The 22,830-nt window shown below is 38.8% G+C and overlaps 1 protein-coding gene across 1 annotated transcript in view; it reads left to right on the forward strand.

Annotated features, from left to right (window-relative positions):
* Nucleotides 1-15,411, forward strand: part of rab11al (RAB11a, member RAS oncogene family, like) — a 48,821-nt gene extending 33,410 nt beyond the window's left edge. The window contains exons 3-5 of the mRNA XM_034174216.1: nucleotides 572-765; nucleotides 11,647-11,727; nucleotides 13,587-15,411. Of these exons, the coding sequence (XP_034030107.1) occupies nucleotides 572-765; nucleotides 11,647-11,727; nucleotides 13,587-13,726 (415 nt within the window). The 3' untranslated portion in view covers nucleotides 13,727-15,411. The remainder of the gene's footprint in view (nucleotides 1-571; nucleotides 766-11,646; nucleotides 11,728-13,586) is intronic.
* Nucleotides 15,412-22,830: the final 7,419 nt, after the last annotated feature.

The raw sequence follows: 22,830 nt of genomic DNA on the forward strand, positions 1-22,830 counted from the left end.
TACAATTTGTTTAGGTAAAGATTGTATTTCTTACAGCTTTGTACTCACAATGGTTCATTCATAGCTACTCCAGCCCATTTTGAGCCCATGTGACACGCCCACAAAGGCCTTATTCAGACTGCCAGTAAAAATCCAATTTATGTCCATGGCTGATTTGACTCTGATCTCATGTTGCCAGTCGGAACAGTCAAAAATCATGAAATTTTTTTTTTTTTTTTTTCCGTATCTATATAGAGCCTCATTTTTAGGTAGTTTGAAATGCAATTTGAATCTCATTTGTTGCTAATTTGTTTTAGACTGAATTCTCCGATTGAATTCCAGGTGTGTTTTGTTACGTTTCTGACTTTTCACATAAAATTCACATAAGGGGAGCTTTAGTCTGAGAGCTGTGGTGAACCTCTCTGTTCGGACTGCCCATAAAAATTTCATTTATTGCATCTACAGTTTTAAGAAACAAAATTGATTTAAGACACAAAGCACAATAATCATGAGAAGGAGTGGTTAACAAATTATGAAAAGACTTGCCTCTAATTTTGTTGTTGTGTTGTTTGTGTCCTCTTTAACTGTCCAGGTATTACCGTGGAGCAGTTGGAGCTCTTTTGGTATATGACATTGCCAAACACCTAACATATGAGAATGCTGACCGCTGGCTCAAAGAGCTGAAAGACCATGCAGACAGCAACATAGTCATCATGCTGGTGGGCAACAAAAGTGATCTACGTCATCTACGGGCAGTACCCACAGATGAAGCCAGGGCGTTTGCAGGTATGGTTATTATAAATGCTTGTTTTTGGCTGTAGGTAATGCATAACACTTTCTGAACTCTTTCCAGCCCTACAGATCAAAATCTGTGTGGCTGCATCTGTGAGGGTGGTATAACTGTACTGGCAGTTTAAAGAAGAAAAAAAGAGGCATTTGACCAACAATGTTGAAACATTTTTAAGAGAAAGTATGTGAGCTTGCCCACACCCACAGTTATGTCATCATGCCAGTCCACTTTGGCGTTTGTGGCACGACGACTGCCGACCATAAGATGAAGCAAACAAGATTTCACCAAAATTGATTCAGCTGTGGCTGCAAGTGATGATTGTGATCATTACTTGCAGCCACACAGATTGTGATTGTAATCTGTTAATCAAGCTTCTTTTTTATATATATAAAAACAATTTTTTTCTGATAAGACTATTGATTATTTTATCATATTAGTCATATAGTTAACGTACAGATAAATCTCAACCACAGCTTCTATCAGAAATGTTTAAAGCACTTTCTGATAAAAAGATATTCTAATCCAATTACGTTTTTTCCTCAAATCTGATCGGTTAATCGTTTGAGATTTCAGACCAAAAAATATCGCATGGACGGTTAGAAAATATTAAAATGTTTCACATTTGATGTTACTCCATGTCCTGTCCGCTCTGCTACGCAGATGTGAATAATGGCGGGGTCAGCTAAGAGCAAGAGAAACTGCCAGAGCAACATTTAATCTACCATATGAAAGTATTGATGTGGATTCTGCTCACAGAATTTCCAGTTTGGCATGAAGACACTGTTGTTACGGTAAACTTTAACGAGCCAAAAACACCCTTTGTCTGCGTAACATTTTTACCTATCTATATTATTATATGGATTAAGATGTAGCCTTCAGTGGTGGACACGGATCCGTGCAAATGTTGGAATTGGGATAGAATGAGAATAACCCCCTTGTGTCTGATTTTCATACGTTAATGCTAGAATGCGGTCGCAAATAGCAGCTTTAAAAAACTCAATTTGCAACCGTAAAATCCAGCATTAATGTCCACAAATCATCAGACACAACAGGATTATTCCGTAATGTTACAAATAGTTTTCCCAATATTAAAAATAAATACTGTGCCAAAAATGAAATAATATCTAGGGTTTAAATAAAGGGGAAGGGGGGCATACAGCTCCTTATTGAGAGATTTGTCTATTGCCATTTATTTATTTTTGTGTTGTTTATTTCAGCTTGTTCAGATTTTCTTTTATGCCCGCAGGGGGTTCATGTGTATGAGGGGGAAAGTGTATTGTGATAATGTATGTTTTTTTTTGTTTTTTTTTTAATGCAAATTCCTGTTCCATACAGTGTTTAACCTTCGCCATACTGTCCGAAGATTTAAGAAAGCAGACCTTGAGGGCAGTACAATATAATTTTAATTTAATAACCTAATACTACCAATATTTTAAGCCTGCTTAAAGGAAAAGAAAACCCACTGAAAAAATACAGTTGGGAAGATAGACTGTGCTATAAACTAACGATTGATGCATATCAATGAAAATCAGGAGCTCTTACAACTGAAATATCCACCTCCGAAAGTCGGCATTTAAGCAGAATTCATCCATCATGAATGATTTCATAAATCCCACCATTGACACAATTTTAACCAATCAGAACCCCCCTCCCCCGGATTGCTTGCGGAACTGCTGTGACGTAGCATGGGCACAGCAAGCTACACATGGCGAACACGCGCTGATGTAAACGTCCTCTCTCTACCCGCTCTTGTTCTGTCTCTCTACCCTCTCTCTTTCTTTCTCTCTCTCTCCCTCACTCCCTCTCGCTCTTGCTGTCTCTCGCTCTCCCTCGCTCGCCATTTTCCTGCTGAGCAAACACAAAGCCTTTCAACTGTAAAATAAACTACATTTTTAAATGTATCATCAGCTGCACTCACGGGAGTAACTCTCTGTAAACACTGAAGGATTTTGGTGTTTTTTTTCCCCCCTCATTCAGCAGAGAGAAAGTGAATCTCTGTTTGGCTGTCCTCCTCAGCTGTGCTCTGAGCTGCTGTTAAAGCGTTTCACAGCATCGGGACATTAAAGCGGCTGATTTTTTAGTAACAATTCAGTTCATTTTTCGGAAAATCCATTCTCGGTGGCACAGACCATTTGAACCCGAGAGCCAGGCGGAAATTTGCAGTTACCTTTGGCTTCTCAGCTGTCGTGCGCAGAAGAAACAGCTCGTCTTCAGCACAGAAACCTCCTCTCCTCCCGTTCAGCAATAAACAGAGCAGAGAGCAGGCAGTACAAGAGGTTTCACAGACGTGGTTTCTCTCCAGTATCGCAAAATCCCGCAGGTTGGATCGGGAAGTTCCGATTGGTGAGTTATGTCTGTATTAGAACCTGATACTTATCCGAGATGTTGATTGACGCTTAGGTGCTTTGCCCTGTCTATACTGAAGAGCGACACTGGCAGAGTTGTGACCATGTGACGTCACACATCGCTGTTATAGCAGACAGCATGGCAGCCTGCTGGTGGCTTTAGATCAGCCATACAAAAACGCTCATATCTTTTAACATAAATGATCACACATGACTACAACTTTTCATATGGGCTCTCAGTATCATAGTCTACCAATCCACAGGGGAGGGGGTGGGGTGTTAGTGATGTACTCTTTAATCGTGAACATCACTGAGTTTTTAAAATGCTTATCGCAAAGCGTTCTCTTTTTTAAGACATCATGTAAGTTTTATAAGTCCACAGACACTGATCTGTGTGTTACAGATACAAATCAGTTTCCTCAGATCCGCAGAGTTTCGCGGAGGAAAAATGCCACTCAAAGCGTAGCTGTTACGACAATTGTCGTAAAGCAGGACTGGTTGGTTGCTGCGGTGACGCTGTGTGGCTCCTGCAAGACGCTGAAGCTAAACTTAGCATGTGGACATCCCAAACTTTTATAGCTTTCAAGTTTTTAAAAGAAGATTTGTGCAGCACGTCTCTGTCACGGACCGACGTCACACAGAGAGAAGATGGCGAGAAAGACTGTTTGAAAAAGTCTTACAAGGACAAGAATCCGTGGAATCGTCGCTGGCTTCATCAACACACCTGAAAGATAAAAGAAACGGGAAAAGTGAACTGTGCTCTCTCAGGAAAACACAGTAAGAATTTTTCTCTCCCTGGAAAATAAACATTCTGCTGTTCAAACAGGATTTTAGACAAGATTATGTGACTTTTTTCACTAATCTAGACTTTCTTTCATTGTAAAAAAAAAAAAAGACTGTGGCTTTGAATGGATTTAGGCTGCATGAATTTACACAAGAATATGTGACTTTTTACTGTAAGCTTTGTTAATGATATTTTCCCATGATTTTCCAAATATTCTCCAAGTTTTAGCTGTGGTTTTTCAAATGCTGTAACAGTCTTTTCAGTCTTCATAAATTTAATGTAGTTTAATTGTTCTGAGTTAATGCATAATTTGGTTTACAATGAAAAGGAAAATCATTCCAGGTCCTACTTCCATGTCATATTCATCGTTGACAGGTCAAATAAAAGGTTGAATATAAGATCATTTAAATATCCACTAATTTTGAGATTTATTCTTCCAGGAGATGCTGAAAAAGTGTCAGTGGATTATAATTTAATTCTGGGGCCCCACAGGGCCCTAAACCCCCTGCAAATTTTCCTCGGATTTCACAATTTTCATTTCACAGCCCTGAATCCAATCATAAATTATGTTAACTTTTCTTTTCCTTTAAGTATGACTTTGTCACCCTTTTGACACTTTACTGTTTTGGATTGATAGGGCCTGTGTGCTTACTCTTGAGTCTGAGTACATTGTCTTGTGTATGATTCAGAGTGTCCAACTTTCTCTGGTTTGTCAATGACTTTTTATAAGACGAGCTGTAAATTGAGGAATATTATGTCTATACCTCATAATCTCTTTGTTGTTGTAATTTGAATTTTGGATTATTGATTGGATGAAAGCAAGTAATTTGAAGATGTGGTTTTGGTTTCTGATGAACTTTGGAAGATGAGTTTTTAAACTTTGTGATACTTTATAACCAAAGTAAATGACCAACTAATAATGGACATTGCAATGTCGTAAATACACTCAACAAAAATATAAACGCAACACTTTTGGTTTTGCTCCCATTTTGTATGAGATGAACTCAAAGATCTAAAACTTTTTCCACATACACAATATCCCCATTTCCCTCAAATATTGTTCACAAACCAGTCTAAATCTGTGATAGTGAGCACTTCTCCTTTGCTGAGATAATCCATCCCACCTCACAGGTGTGCCATACCAAGATGCTGATTAGACACCATGATTAGTGCACAGGTGTGCCTTAGACTGTCCACAATAAAAGGCCACTCTGAAAGGTGCAGTTTTGTTTTATTGGGGGGGATACCAGTCAGTATCTGGTGTGACCACCATTTGCCTCATGCAGTGCAACACATCTCCTTCGCATAGAGTTGATCAGGTTGTCATTTGTGGTCTGTGGAATGTTGGTCCACTCCTCTTCAATGGCTGTGCGAAGTTGCTGGAAATTGGCAGGAACTGGTACACGCTGTCATATACGCCGGTCCAGAGCATCCCAAACATGCTCAATGGGTGACATGTCTGAGTATGCCGGCCATGCAAGAACTGGGACATTTTCAGCTTCCAAGAATTGTGTACAGATCCTTGCAGCATGGGGCCGTGCATTATCCTGCTGCAACATGAGGTGATGTTCTTGGATGGCACAACAATGGGCCTCAGGATCTCGTCACGGTATCTCTGTGCATTCAAAATGCCATCAATAAAATGCACCTGTGTTCTTCGTCCATAACAGACGCCTGCCCATACCATAACCCCACCGCCACCATGGACCACTCGATCCACAACATTGACATCAGAAAACCGCTCACCCACACGACGCCACACACGCTGTTTGCCATCTGCCCTGGACAGTGTGAACCGGGATTCATCCGTGAAGAGAACACCTCTCCAACATGCCAAATGCCAGCGAATGTGAGCATTTGCCCACTCAAGTCGGTTACGACGACGAACTGGAGTCAGGTCGAGACCCCGATGAGGACGACGAGCATGCAGATGAGCTTCCCTGAGACGGTTTCTGACAGTTTGTTTAGAAATTCGTTGGTTATGCAAACCGATTGTTTCAGCAGCTGTCCGAGTGGCTGGTCTCAGACGATCTTGGAGGTGAACATGCTGGATGTGGAGGTCCTGGGCTGGTGTGGTTACACGTGGTCTGCGGTTATGAGGCTGGTTGGATGTACTGCCAAATTCTCTGAAACGCCTTTGGAGACGGCTTATGGTAGAGAAATGAACATTCAATACACAAGCAACAGCTCTGGTTGACATTCCTGCTGTCAGCATGCCAATTGCATGGTCCCTCAAATCTTGCGACATCTGTGGCATTGTGCTGTGTGATAAAACTGCACCTTTCAGAGTGGCCTTTTATTGCGGGCAGTCTAAGGCACACCTGTGCACTAATCATGGTGTCTAATCAGCATCTTGATATGGCACACCTGTGAGGTGGGATGGATTATCTCAGCAAAGAAGTGCTCACTATCACAGATTTAGACTGGTTTGTGAACAATATTTGAGGGAAATGGTGATATTGTGTATGTGGAAAAAGTTTTAGATCTTTGAGATCATCTCATACAAAATGGGAGAAAAACCAAAAGTGTTGCATTTATATTTTTGTTGAGTATATGTGCGTCTTTCCACTGAACATAGCAGTGATATCTGAGGCCAATCGCATGTCTCATTTTGGACACTTTATTACAACCACTTGTGTGATCATCTTATTCTATTTACAAGTCATAATATTATCCATTATCTATATTATAATCATAATCTAATAACAGTAATTGTCTCTAAATGCGTTTTAGCCACCGGGATTGGAATATTGCAGTCAAACCTTATCAGATTCAGAAAATGGGAGAAATGCAGTGAAGCAACTGCTTATTTTATCAATCATTTAATTGACTGGTTAAATGAAAATAATAAAAAGTGAATGAATTTTTGTTAGTGTATTTTTGTCATCAGTTTTGACATTTAATGAAAATAAATTGCAAAGATAGGCACATTTATCACAGATTACACATTATAATCTCGTCATGTGGATGTGTATCGTAACATCCACACACCACACCTCCATCTATAGATGGACAACTCATCTTCTGTCCAAAAAGCTTCCAGTTCAAGTCTGCTGGTACTGGCATACAGTAAAATGGGAATCTGACTGATTTCACTGGGGTAAATATTAGGCAGTTAGGAAAGGAAATGGCACCCTCCCTCATAATGCTGTGGTCCAGGACATTCCCCTACTTCATCTAGTGCAGGGGTGGCCAAGTTCGGTCCTCGAGAGCCACCTTCGTGACACTCTTAGTTGTCTCCCTGCTCCGACACACCTGAATCCAATGAAAGACTGGTTAGCAGACCTTTGAGCCTTTCATTGGATTCAGGTGTGTTGGAGCAGGGAGACAACTAAGAGTGTCACGAAGGTGGCTCTCGAGGACCGAACTTGGCCACCCCTGATCTAGTGTATCCTCATACCTGGTAGGCTGAAAGTTTAAGTAAAGATTACTATGGTTTTGACAAAGTGGTGTTTCCACACAAAAAATATTGACACATGCAGCTGCAGATTGTAAGAGCCATTCAGTTCGGTAACAGTTTTTAATTTTATACACACATTTTTGAATTTCTCAGTATTTCTGTCTTTGCACCAAAGTCTGTGTAGGCACTTAAGAGTCCTTAATGTGGTTTAAATGTGCTGCCTTACACAGTTGCCTCTCACAGACATTATTTTCTAACTATGAATCTGATAGATACTCAACACGTTATTGTTGGAATTACAGATACACTGAACCAGATATTTCTATTCCAGTACTGATTGGCAGTCTCTGTCACACATGCACTCACACCTTCGGGCAATTTTAAAGTTCCCAGGTCATCTAACCTGCTTGTCTTTGGAAATTGGAGGAGCTGGAACACCTGGAGGGAACCTACTTGAACACAGAGAGAACATGCAAACTCCACACAAAAGAACCAGGCCGGAACTGATCCCAGGACTTGTGAGACAGCAGTGCTAACCACTAAGCCACGATGGTGCCCACTGCACTACAGTTTAAAGTGTATTTACTGCTAGCAGATTCAGGATGTGTATAGGCATTAACTAATGTTGGGTGGTACACCGGTGTCCCTGGTGCAAGCGGGCTTAATTTCCAGCATGTTGTGTCGTTCATATACTGTCATACCATTGCATACACATAACAATCTAACAATTGGTACCTTGCTGTTTGGAAGTGGTACAGACTGCTGGTCATCGTGGTGTGAGAGCATGTGTAACTTTATAACCCAACAATTAATTACCAGGTTTCTCATCAACTATATACAGCGCATCTTAAAGTATTCACAGCACTTCACTTTTTACATATTTTATGGTGGCCAAGTGGTTAGTACACATGGTTTCAGTGCGGATGGTTCCTGCTTAAGCCCCACCCCTGCCACATTCCTCCATACAATGTGGAGTTACATCAGGAAGGGCATCCTGCATAAATCTTGTGCCAATTCAATGTGCAGATCTACCAACAAGGGAGCAGCCAAAGGGAATCCAGTAAATTCAAAATTGAGTAAATTCATTTTTTTCACCCTCAACATTCTACTCATCCCATAATGACAACATGAAAAAAGTTTATTTATTTTTGTTGTTGTTGTTTTTTGTTTGTTTGTTTTTTTTTTTGCAAATTTATTAAAAATAAAAAACCAAGAAGTTGCATGTACGTAGGTTATTCACACCCTTTGCTCAATACTTTGGCAGCAATTACAGCCTCAAGTCTTCTTGAATATGATACAAGCTTGGTGCACCTATCTTTGGGAAATTTTTTCCATTCCTCTTTGCAGCTCCTCAAGCTCCATCAAGTTGGATGGGGAGTGTCGGTGCACAGCCATTTTCAGATCGCTTCAGAAATGTTCAGTCACATTCAGGTCTGGGCTCTGGCTGTGCCACTCAAGGACATTCACAGAGTTGTCCTGAAGCCACTCATTTGATATCTTGGCTGTGTGCTTAGGGTCATTGTCATGCTGAAAGATGAACGGTCGCCCCAGTCTGAGCTTGAGCGCTCTGGAGCAGGTTTTCATCCAGGATGTCTATACATTTCTGCATTCATCTTTCCTGATTAGTCTTCCAGTTCCTGCCACTGAAAAACATCACCATAGCATGATGCTGCCACCACCATGCTTCACTGTAGGGATGGTGTCTGGTTTCCTCCAAACACGATGCCTGGCCTTCACACCAAAGAGTTCAATCTTTGTCTCATCAGATCAGAAAATTTTGTTTCTCATGGTCTAAGAGGCCTTCAGATGCCTTTTGCTACAGAGATGGTTGTCCTTCTGGAAGATTCTCCTCTTTGCACAGAGGAATGCTGGAACTCTGACAGAGTGACCATCGGGTTCTTGGTCACCTCCCTGACTAAGGCCCTTCACCCTGATTACTCAGTTTTGACAGGTGGCCAGCTCTAGGAAGAGTCCTGTTGGATCTGAACTTATTCCATTTATGGATGATGTAGACCACTGTGCTCATTGGGACCTTCAGAGCAGCAGAAATATTTATGTACCCTTCACCCAATTTGTGCCTTGAGACAATCCTGTCTCGGAGGTCTACAAACAATTCCTTTGACTTCATGCTTGGTTTGTGCTCTGACATGCACTGTCAGCTGTGGGATCTTATATGTAGACAGGTGTGTGTCTTTCCAAATCATGTCTAGTCAACTGAATTTACCCCAGGTGGACTCCAGTTAAGCTGTAGAAACATCTCAAGGATGATCAGTGGAAACAGGATGCACCTGAGCCCAATTTTGAACTTCATGGCAAAGGCTGTGTTTTCTTAGTTGGCTTGTTTTTAAGAAATTTGCAAAAAATTTCAAAACTTTTTCACATGAATAAAAAAAATTCAAATACATAAATAAAAACAGAAGTAAAAGAATAAAACATAAAAATAAAAACTATCCATAAGAAAGAGAATAAAAATAGGTTTTGAGTCTTGACCTAAAAATGTCCACGGACTCCGACTGCCTCACGGTCGCAGGAAGACTGTTCCACAGGGTGGGTGCACGATACGAAAAGGCTCTTTGACCTGCTGACTTCTTCTTCACCCTGGGAACACAGAGAAGTCCCACATCCTGCGACCGCAAAGCCCCGGCCGGCATGTAGAGTTCCACCAGATCAGCCAGATAAGATGGCGCCAGTCCATGAACAACCTTATAAGTCAATAACAAAACCTTAAAATCTCTCACAGAGACAGGAGCCAGTGTAAAGATGCCAAAATGGGTGTGATATGTTCAGACCTTCTGCTACGTGTCAGAAGTCTGGCGGCAGCGTTCTGAACCAGCTGAAGACCCCTAATGCTGGACTGTGGTAACCCTGAAAATAGAACATTACAATAATCTAGTCTAGAAGAAACAAAAGCATGAATCAGGGTCTCAGCATCAGCCATGGACAGGATGGGGCGGATCCTCGCTATATTTCTCAGATGGAAAAAAGCAGTCCTAGTAACATCCCTGATGTGGAGGTCAAAAGACAACGTGGGATCAAAAATTACCCCAAGGTTCCTCATTTTGTCCGTATGATGTATGACACAGGAACCCAGGCTGAGCGCCAGCTGGTCAAACTGATGCCGATGTCTCGCTGGACCAAGAACCATGATTTCAGTCTTATCAAAGTTTAAAAATAGGAAGTTACTAGACATCCAACTTCTCACTGATAGAAGACAGTCCTCCAGGGATTTTATGGGAGTGAGATTTCCCGCAGTTATCGGCATGTACAACTGAGTATCATCAGCATAACAATGAAAGGCAATTCCAAAACTCTGCAGTATATACCCAAGGGGTGCCACATACAGGGAGAAAAGCAAGGGGCCTAAAACAGATCCCTGTGGAACCCCAAATCTCATGTCAGCAAGGTCAGAGGTAGTGCCATTATACAAGACACATTGAGAACGACTGGACAGATATGATGTCAACTAGGCAAGGGCACTTCCAGTAATCCCAAAAAAATTCTCCAACCTATTGAGCAAAATATGATGATCCACGGTATCAAACGCAGCACTGAGATCTAACAACACCGAAACCGTAGTGGTGTCTGATTCCATTGCTCGCAGAAGATCATTCACAACCTTAGTGAACGCTGTCTCTGTGGAGTGATATTTCCTAAAAGCAGACTGCAGCGGCTCAAAAAGATCATTCTCAGTGAGGTGGTCTATAAGCTGCCGTGAAACCACCTTTTCTAAAATTTTGGAACAGAATGATAGATTTGATATCGGCCTGTAATTTTTCAATACACTAGGGTCAAGATTACATTTCTTAAGTAATGGTTTAATCACTGCTGATTTAAAACATTTCGGAACAGATCCAGAGGTTAATGACAGATTAATAATTTCCAACACAGTCGGCCCAAGAGTGGGCCACAGGTCCTTAAACAGTTTTGTTGATATGGGATCAAATAAACAGGTTGTGCTTTTTGTAGACGCCACAAGTTTCGTCAGCACGCCCAATGAAATACTATTAAATTCTGTCAATCTAGGTAACACCTCAATGGTAGCGCCCACCTCCATTGCAGGTTTTAATGGCTGGGCCGAGGCGTGCTGAGATATGCTCAGCCTAATATCTTCTATTTTCTTCTTTTTCAGGTGGTACTGATAGAGACCAAACCTTTTGCTTATGTATCCAAGTTTTCATCAAAATGTGATCCATTATTTGTTTTTAAAATTTGGTTATTATCACCACACCATCAAGTTATAATGTTAGGTGTGGAGCAGGCTGCAGACTGTTGGAACAACTCTTCAAAATGTCATGCAATCAGACTGAAATGAATCTCCTTGTTGTGTTAATGTGTGTGCTTTGTGCAGAGAAGAATGGCTTATCCTTCCTGGAGACATCAGCATTGGACTCAACGAATGTGGAACAAGCTTTCCACACGATTCTTACAGGTGACTTTCACATTTCTATTTAATTCCTTTTTTATTTCAAATCACAGAATGGCAGCACCATTTCTTCAGAAGTATAATGAAGTTTGAAGAGCCAAAGTCTCACCGAGTGATTTACCAGCGATGCAATTCCATCTTTATTTGTGTGGCAGTATGCATCACTTGCCACTAGATGGCACCACAGGCCACTAGTTGTATGTGTCTGTCACTGATGAACAGTCTCTGACTGGAATGCCACGTAAATAATTTTTTAAGGTCAAAAGCATAGGCAGTTGGCATATTGAACGACCTCTCAACCAATCAGTGCTTTTGAGAGCCAGTATGAAGTCGTCCAGTCACAGAAAACCTCTCAGACAGGACTTTTTCATTGTCATCATAAATCCACTTGCATCTGCTAGTCCTGAACCAGTGCACCACGTGTATCTGCGCCTCCAAAGAACTTTGAGTACTTTTTTTTATTAATTAATGTGTAGCACTCATTTTCCCAGTAGTCATGTAGCCACTGCTTACAGAGATACAGACTAAAGCCATTTTGATGACTTACGAGCTTAATTTCTGCTGTCCCTGCAGTGACTTTCCAACAGTTGGCTGGTGTGTCCACTTCATTGCCTTAGGGACTCCAAGTATAATAGCCATGTGTAATCATCTTCTCCATGTTCAAATCCACATTTCCATTTCAAGCACTTGAGCCGCACTGCCAACACCACATCTTTATCAGTAATGTGTAATTTATTCAAACCAACAAACCTCATTGAGCCAATATTACTAATGGGCTAATTAAGGGAGAACAGAAGAAGGTAGCTGGTTATTAGCAGACCAGTAAGAATTGAACGTGAAGACCACCATATATATAGTAGGTGTCTGTAGCCAGTCTGTTTGTTGGTATATCCACAGCAGCCAGTGTGTTTGAGGGTCTGAAGTAATGAGTCATAATTTCGCCACCTGGTGTCATGTCAAAGCTGGAGCCAGGGGACCTATTTTGATTTTAACCCTTTTTGCTTCATCTGCAGTTTGTATTTTAGGGTAGGTTTTTTTTTTTGTTTTTTTTTTTAGCGATGCTGCCAGAAGGCGTACACTCCTCGTACTACGTCTGTGTGTGATATGTGACATGATATCTTAAGAGTCTTGTTTTTATTAAGTGTGGCAGATATGCTGGACTAGTGGATGGGAAGAAGTGATTTGGTGTTGATTAAGAATGTCAAAGGTCATGTTAAAGTTTACAGCCTTGTGCTAATATGTAAATATAATGAAAATGAGTCCAGATGTTTTATTGTTATTGAACCTGACTTTTAAAAGTCCGTTTAACATTTCTTCATCATGTCTGATAGTTTGAAAGTGCTCTCTGTGCACTTTTAATCTCAATTTTGTTTTAAAGCTTTTGATCTATTATTTATATTTTTTATTTAACACCTGGTTTTCCTTTTTTCAGATTGAAATCTGTGATGTCCACTAGCAAATAGACATGTTTGCAGTCTTACAGTTTAGGTTTAAATATTTAGGGATCACATCAGCGAAAACCAACAATGAAACCACCTTAAAAAAAAAAAGTTTTAATGCCAAACATTGCATATGTAGCTTCAGACATGGCCCAATACTGATTTTATGCTACCACATAATTTAAGTCAGTGTATTTGTACAGTGCTAAATTATAAGACAAGTCCCCTCTATTGCGTGTGTAAGGTGCTGACCTTCCCCTCCTTCATACAGTCACAGTGCCAGTTTAAGATGCCAACATAGAAGAGTTGTTATTCAGTTTTGTGTTGCTGCTTCTCCTTATCACAATATGTGCCACTGTTGACTGAATTTATAGACATCTATTTGTACACATAACTCATTGCTTTTCACCCTTCTCTCCAACACAGCCATCTACAACATTGTCTCACAGAGGCAGATGTCAGGACGGAGTGACTCAGACTTCTCACCAGCCTCCAATGTAGTGCCCATCACTGTTGAGCCGACCCAAAATTCAGCCAGCAAGGGTGTCTGCTGTGGGAGCAACTAAGACTGTGTGACTAGCCGCCTCCTCCACCTCCAGGCAGCAGGAGAAACATCCAGATAGAAAATCAGACAGACAGATGAACAGGGAAAATGGAGAAACAGGTAGAAAAAAAAGAAACCATTTCACACAAGGACACATGTACTGGGGTTGATTTGTCCTGAAACCTTAATACAGTATGAAGTTGGGACCACTGAAGGAGGGCTAATAATGAGTTTAGATAGACAGGAGGGGGAACCGGGGTCAGTAGTACCATTGGAAAGAAAGCAGATCACATGCACCGTACCAAATGCATTAAGCTTTGCAGTTGCACTCTGAGTTTAATCAACTTTTTAACATGAAAGAGGCATATGAATGGAACATATGCATTGTGAAATTGTGAAACAAATTGAGCACATTGTGTGGTTTCTTGTGTATCTTATCAGGATTTCTGTCTTTGCAAACGCTCCTCCCTTTGAGAGTGTTATCTTAAAACCTGTAAATGTTTCCCTTCGGATTCCTACTGCCAAGATACTGGGGCAATAAAATTCACACCTAAATGTCTACGCTGTAACCGCTCTTTTACAGCTGTCATCCTCAGTTTTTTCCACAATGTATTTAGAAATAACGTCCCTCACAATATTTATTGAACACTATGAGTAGATTGCATCTTGTGTGGCTGAAGGCTTTGCATATTAACACTAGGTAGTGTTGATTTTTCACACTGATTATTTCACAGTAAAGCTCTCCCTCTGTCTGTCTCACTCTCTCTCCCACAATCCTCATGTGAAGAAACTTTGAAGGGAAACTACCTCTCTCTAATGGAGGAGCATGTCTTGCAATAAACTTTCCAAAATGCACCTGCTGGGGTTTAGTCGCAGCCAGTTGGTTGAAGTTGTGTTGCGATAGGTCACTTAAAGCGTTAACACCTCTTCCCTGCAGTGACTGGGAAATTTCTGTTTTGATCACTTTTGATCCTTGTTTGGAAGGCATTCATTCCTGCTCTGTGCATACTTTGTACCCTACCTTGGAGTCATGCTTTTACACAATGTTAACTCTAAATGAGACAGGAAATCTGCCTCACGTTTCAGTGGGATAACTAGCATGGCTGATGACTGGTTCACCCCTTGCCTGAACCTTTGTGTGCCGAGGGAGAGGATGGGATTAAATGCATGGGCAACGCTGTGCTTCTGCTGCCTGCTTGCTGGGATAGATGGATGATAATGTTTCAGGGAATGAGGTAGTGTAGGCACTCAGCCCTGCCCTGCTCCTGTGGTCTCTGATGTATCCGAGATGGCTTGTTTTACTGTAAGTGAAATCCTCCACTGCCTTCTCACCTACTCCTTTCTGTCTCTGTGCACTGTAATAACTGGAACAGGACTCTGGGATCTCCCTGAGGTGGGGCTACACTCTCTTGTCTTTTATTTCCTGTGGGGAATATGTTCAGCAGATGGCAGTAGGTTTTTTCCTCTCTCTCTTCAAGCTAATAGTGTAATAGATGAGGAAAAGGAGCATTGTGAGGGGCTTGATTAAATCCAAAGGTTATGCACACAAACCGTTTATTCTGCTGACGTGTTTCCACATAAACTCTGACTTCTGTTGATTTCACTGCTCTTAAATTGTGTGGTGTAGGTTAGGGATTTTTAAACTTTTATTCTGTTATATGTATATTTGGACTGCATATGTATAAAATAAATCTCATTTGTTATAGATTTGACTCATAAGATGTGTGTTATTTTAAACAACAAATCTGGGGTTGTGTCAGGAAGGGCATCCGGCACATGGGGGTCCATATCATATCAATTTGGGCAACCCCAAACAAATGCGACCAGCCAAAAGAAATTAGTTCTAGTTGACACATTCTTTATCAAATCTGGCAGTTAACTGAATCACATTCATGGTATTTGTCACCATAACTGATAAACACAAGATATGAGTAAGTCTGTATTATGTAATTAAACTTGAGTGTCACTTATAATTTCATAAGATGAATACAGGACATGATGGAAGTCCTACATGACTAGGACTAATATCAATAATAATCACACTCTTTACCAAAGATATTAATAATAATCACACTCTTTACCAAAGATATTAATAATAATCACTCTTTACCAAAGAAACATTTGGCAATAATTGCACAGAGTATTTATGCAAAATTATCAAAAATGTAAAAATGCATACACAGTTAACTTCCATTTTAGATCATTTCCTTTTTGTTTTATTAGAAACATTTACAATACATCTTGAATCTTGGAAAAATAACAAATAACCAGAACTAACATGGCGCAGATACAATAATAATAATAAAAATGTCTCCAAAAAAATGGAATTCACAAAAAAACGTGCTATAAGAAATAAACCTGCAATATTGCATGCCTTGTAAGGGCATGTGCACTGTAACAGAGTTCAAAGAATTATTATTTTTTTCTTTCTTTCTTCTTCCTTTTTTCCCCATCCATCAAAGTTGACAATCAGCCACAGAGGGCCACACGGGCAACCCCCCCTTTCACTGTTCACAGAGAAACCAGAAACTAATGCCAGGTGATGCTGGCCCAAAAACTAATGCACCACAACCACTATTAGACCTGTATGAAACACTTCTACTCTGCTGGAAAAATTGGAAACGCTACCAAAGACAAACTGTCAGACTGTAATGGCCTCTTTGAAAGAGGTTGCGAGTTTCATCAGCGAGTCCCACTTCAGTCCCCATGCTTTGCATGCAGCAGAAAATGTGCCAGTTTGTGTTATTTTTCAAGTTATATCTGTACAAAGTGAGAACTTGAAGTAATTTCATATTAAGAGGTGCAAACAGTCTTTCATTATTATCGGTTAAGTGAGGACAGAAAATCGGCCTGATAATAGGGACTGAAATGGTCTCTACCTGGCCTCAAACTCTTGTCAACTTTTTTGATTCCAAAGAGACTCCAACTATGAAAAACTAGAGGAAAAACAGCCCAAGTGCAGTGACGGACAACACCAAGCCTGCACTGTTTTTCCTGTCTACGTGACCATACAACATACATGCAAACTAGTACAGTAATGAACCTGTGTGTGTGTGTATATATATGTGTGCATCTAGTTACATAGATCTACTACACAGAGCACTTCTCTCTGCCAGCTGCTTCCGCTCAGTTTGCACACGCCACCCAATTAACACATTAGGGAAGCTGATTACGCTTTAACACTATCGATCATAAACTATCCTGAGTAGTTGATGCTGAAAGTGTATGAATGAAAGTGTGTGACTCTATTGGCAAGTCGGTCACAGCTGCCTCATTTATTCCAAGCATTGCAGTTGTAACATGTTTTCTACATCTGAATAAGTAAAATCAAGTTTAGATTACAGAGGAAACAAGTAATGTGTTCAGTCAGTAACATGGGTTAGTTGAAGAGGGTGGAAAAGGGTTACAGCAAGCAGCACTGCACACCAAATGCTGATGCAGGAAAAATATAGAATTGAGGCACAAAATTGATGCTCTGTGACTAAAATATCTCCAAATTCTAAAAAATATTATATTCTGTAATTACTCCATTGTGAATGCACTGATGTTTGAAATAGTGCATGTCTGAAGTTAAAATTTAAGCTATGGGCAACTCTCATTCCATGTACAGCATTTAACCTGAAGTACAGGGAAAAGGAGAGCATCCATAACGTTTATAAATAAAACTTCTACACTTCTCCATTTTACTTATTAGTAGAAACTGACTTCCCTGTGTTTAGAAATATATTAACTTCTTGCAATCTTAATTAAAAAACAAAATGTCTTGGTTACTCATAAATATGTTGCTTTTTTATTTTTATTTTTTAACTTTTTCATAAATAACATCCAGATACTGACATTTTCCTCTGCTTTCTATGAAATAATAACCCATGTTAGCAAAATAGATTTGAGAAACTGTAATATTTTTTTTTTTTGTTCTTTTAAGTTACTTTCTACAAATGTATGTGGAAGAACTCAAATATAGTCTATGCTGAAAACCTGTCGCAAAATCTTTCCAAAAAACAAACAAAAACTTAAAGCTCACTTGTAAATTGACAAAACGATAAGTATTAAGAGTGCATTAAGTTGACTGGTCTTTTATGTTCTTACATTCAGATGTGATATTTGTTCATTGTGTGATTTAGACATGTTACAGTTGCTTAAGTGCATCCATGGTAAGGATTTCTCATCACTCCTTAAAAGGGATTCTACGTAAATGCATAAAGACCTTTTCATATCAAGATAAAACATCAACATTTTCTACCATTACTATAACAGTAAGCCTAATACAAAATTGTAAATAACACAAGAAATTCACACGAGTGAGTCATCCCACCCAATTTGTATCTCCACTGAATTAAAATCTATTTTATACTGGCTTGAGTGGGATAAATGAAACTTACTCCTTAGCATATTCTTAAAAATCATAATTAAACTTTATCCATTGATTGGTTAAACTACAAGGTAAATATATGATTTTAAACTGCTGTTCACATTAAGGTCTTAAAGCTTTTTTTTGTTTTTTTTTGTTTTTACAGTTCAGGTATCAGCCTGATGGATTCTTTATGGGATCTTAAACTTTTTTCTGATAAATCTTACCTACTGTACTATATTTGACTAACATGCAGTTAAACATAAGGAGTGTTTAATGGCGCTCTAAATGATATTAAATTAAATCACAGTATTGTTTTATCAGCTATTATATTGGCAGCTCGTTTACATCTAAAATACCCCATATTGTTGTCTCCGAGGGTCTTTAAAAATGAGAAATTCAGCAACAACTTTTCACTGACTTGACAAAATTCAATATCCTTATCAGCAAGTTGTTTTTCTCTCTCTATTTTATTTCCTTATAAACAATGTGGGCATTCCCTTATCTCAACTTTTCAAGATTGGGCAAGTTTTTACAGAAAGACTAGGACATTCCCTGCCCCCCCAACACCAGGACAATAGATTAATTATAAAGGACTATAAGTGCTAATATGTGCCATAATCTGGTCTCTTTGTGGAGAGCTTTGTTGTTTAACAGTGCATCTGTAGTATTTAACTAATATTTCAGCATTGAAACATGACATACCTTCTTCCCACAGGTATGGATTTATTGATTGGTTAGACTATTAAGATGTTTGTGTAAACGGAGTAATTCTAGCTATGAAATCTGATTATGACTCTAAAATAAGTTAACAAAAGTAACAGATTTGTCCTTGTCCATTTCTTGTATTATGCTCATTGGCTACATTTGATCTTTTCCTTTTGAAAACAACACTGAAAAGTAGTTACAACACAAGTATCAAATACAGCCAGGAAATCAAAAATTTAAATGAGTTATATTAATATACATATTTGCCCCATCTGTAATTTAACAAAAACTAAGTGTAAAAGTCCTGGGAGGAAACCGCAGAGCTAAAGGTTCTTCAGTGAACGTCATCTTGAGAGTGACACATACAATACATCAGACTATGTTGTCCCAGCGTCTCACTGCTTTATGTACCCTTTTTGACCAAAGCCTTCAAGGCATGAGTTAGAAAGCTTTAATATCTACCCAACACCTGGGAAGGGAAAACGTCCTCACAGCACTGTGCTACTTTGATTACACTTTAGTGATAATTTTATAGTGTAATAAAAGTTTCCTTAAAGTACTTGAATCTGTTGCTTCGGTTTCACTCTAACACAGCAAAAATGCCCACAAGTTTGTGTTGACCCACTTTGTAGTCCATCTGATATGATGTAAGAATTAACAAATCGAATAATGTACAACCTGAAACTGTTGTAAATTATCTCTTTCTACATTAGCATGGATCCATAATGGGTTTTAAATGCATATGACAGAGAAATGCAACAGTATTATCCTAATAATCAAGGGCAGTTTGTGAACAGAATATTTGAATCAACGATCTAAAAAGGCTCCTTTGTTTATTGTCCCAGTATATCCCATTATTGCTTTTTTTAACCTAATATACATAGAAAATGGTTTATTCAAGTATAACTCCAAGTCAGAAAAAGTTTGTATGAAAAATGCAAAAGTGGTTAAGGCACCTTGACACTTAAAATTTGATTTGATCCCCGCACTGCTGCACAATTCGGCGTGCCGATGCTTCCTGTTGGATGCTATGCTTTGTCCCACTTGATGCCACGCTATATAAAATAATCATTTTGTAGCTGAGGATGCATTTGCTCTCAAAACTTGTTTGATGAAATCATTCTCTCATTGCTACCAATACCACAGAGAAATTATCTACAACTCCAGGTTGTCTCATGCGCATCATGCAGTGATGCATTTGGAGTCTTATGTCAAAGGTAGTTATAATATATATAGTGTAAAGTTAGGTTTATTATAAATGTAACATATAATTGTTTAGATGCCCTGCACGCAATGGCATTCATTGACATGCAGTGTTTTTGAATAGGCTGCACAATGTTCACTAGTTCAGGAAATTAATGCATGCCAGAAGTTTTGAACATTTCAAAATTTTCGTTGCACACTGGCACACAGCCTTGCACAGTTTATGCAGCTAACATTTTATCAGTTTACTCATTTGCATGCCATATTGTGTGCATGCTAGTGCAAGGATCAAATCTGTGCAAATGTGAAGGTGCCTTTACAATTACTTTGACTTGTTTCACTGCAATGAACCAAAGATATTTCTGTTTATATATTTCTGTTTTGTGTGGTCAACTTCAATTCATTTAATATGAATCCATTTCTGTATTTTAAGGGCTGTAACACATTTCAAAAAAAGTTGGGACATTTGCAAGTTAGGGCTAGTAATGAGGTAAATAAAATGATGCGATTTGAAGCAAGTGATGTCAACTGGTGATTGTAATCATGATTTCATGCAAAACCAGTATCCAATAGTCTTTAAGAAGCATAGGTGGGCAGAAGATCTCCAGTTTAACAAAAACATGAGAAAATTATTGAAATGTTTAAAATCAGTGCTCTTCAAAGAAAGTTTAGAAGGGATTTGCATATTTGCCTCTCTTGAGTATAATATTGTTAAATGATTCAAGGAATCTGGAGGAATTTCAGTTTGTAAAGGGCAAGACCGCAAGCCTTACCTGAACATCCATGATTTCTGATACCTCAGACGACAGTCCATTAACAACCGTCATTAATCAATAGTTGATATAACCACATAGGCAAAGGATTACTTTAAGAAACCTTTGTCAGTCACTACAATATGGAGTTAAATTCAAAAAATAAATTAAAACTTTACTGTGGAACAAAAGAAGCCCCATTAACCTTGTCCAGAGGTGGCATCAACTACTCTGGAATCAAAGGCCTCTCTGAGTTGGACCATCACACTGTGTAAAAGTGTACTGTGGTCAGATAAATCAGCATTCCAGAACTTTCTTAGAAGGAATGTACGCAGGGTACACTCCAGCCCAAAGATGAAAAGGACTATCCAGACTGTTTACAGCTACAAGTCCAAAAGCCAGGGCCTGTCATGGTATGGATTTATGTCAGTGCCCTTGGCAAAAGGTAATTTACACTTCCATGATGGCAGTATTAAAGCAGAAAAGTGCATTGAGATTTTAGAGTAACAAATGCTGCTTTCAAGACTAACATCTTTTCCAGGGACATCTGCATTTTTCAACAAGACAATGCAAAACCACATTCTGCACATATTATAAAGGCACAGCTGTAGAAGAACAACATACAGATACTAGACTGGCTTGCCCGCAGTCCTGACCTGCCCTCAATAGAAAATGTGTGGAGAATTTTGAGATAAAAAATGCAGCCACAGTAACCCTGTAGTTACACTGCTTAAGATGTGTTTATTATATTCCATCTGAAACACTGTCACTTGGTATCTTCAATACCAAAATGTCTTTTTAGTGTTGTGAGAAGGAATGGTAACTTACAATGTGGTAAATGATTTAGTGCCCCATCTTTTTTCTTTTGTTATGTCTTGCACATCTGAAATAAAGGAATTGATGTATATTAACAAATGAAATAAAGTTAACTACACAAATATGAATATGAAATATGTTTATACAGTCTCCAATGGAAAAAAAAAAAAAAGTAAATGGAAGAATCCATGCAAGTTTGTTGCATTTTCCATGCTGTCCAAACTTTTTCTGACTTGGGGTTGTATTTTGGGGTTTGGATATTACACATATTTGAGTTTTTATGAGATTGGATTCATAAAGAATATTTTCTATTATAATTTATAAAAGAATCTGGTTATTTTATCTATATATTTGGATGAAACACTAAATCAATTTAAATATTTCTTAAATGTATGGATCTATCTAATATACTATTATAATTAAAAGCATGTGGGGGGCACATATATATATATATATATATATATATATATATATATATATATATATATATATATATATAAATTAATTATTTTATTTCCCTAAAACACTGACAATGACATCTTCAGTTAGTAAAAATAAAAACCTCACTTTAAGCAGGCCTTTGTCTGGATGTTTGTAACTGATACATATTTACATAAATGATGAGAGTCTTTTCCCATAAAGTACAATACTCATTAATTCATACAGCGTCTAAACTGGGAGTATCTTCACTAAGTTCCCTCTTCATTAAACCAGTGCAAAACTCAACCAAGTCATCAGCATTGACTGAATAGATGAGAGGGCTCCCAAATTACCACTAGTGTTATTGTAAGGAATAATAACAAGAACCACCGTAATACAAAAAAAATGATAGGGAATCCTTATGTGCATGTCTTTGAGATTCTATGAAATATAGTTCACCATCACTGGTCGGTTTGGTATTAATGAAATGCGCATGTTTTGTAATAAGGTGCTTTATTCTGTGTTTTAAGAAAAGTCTTGTAGGAGCCTAATTTCCTGAATCCTCTGTATCTCCTCCTACGCAGCTTGATTCACATTCTTCTCTCCAAAAATACATTATTGTAAAAGTTGATTTATGGGGCAGAACTGTCAAAGGCTAAAGTTGCTACCTTGTGTGCCAAAAATAACGGCAGTATTACAATAAAAAACATTAAGGCAGAAAAAAATATCAAAAAGCAGTGTTACACTGCCTTAAATTTGATGTTGGAACTTTAGACCAAACCGCTGTGCAATTTGTTCATCCATAAACAATAGCTACTCTCTGTTTCTATATCTGATAGAGTCCAGGGTGCTTCTGGAACGTACAGTGCTTTCCTT

The sequence above is a fragment of the Thalassophryne amazonica genome, chromosome 7 (genome assembly GCF_902500255.1).
Source record: "Thalassophryne amazonica chromosome 7, fThaAma1.1, whole genome shotgun sequence".
NCBI classification, from domain to species: Eukaryota; Metazoa; Chordata; class Actinopteri; order Batrachoidiformes; family Batrachoididae; genus Thalassophryne; species Thalassophryne amazonica.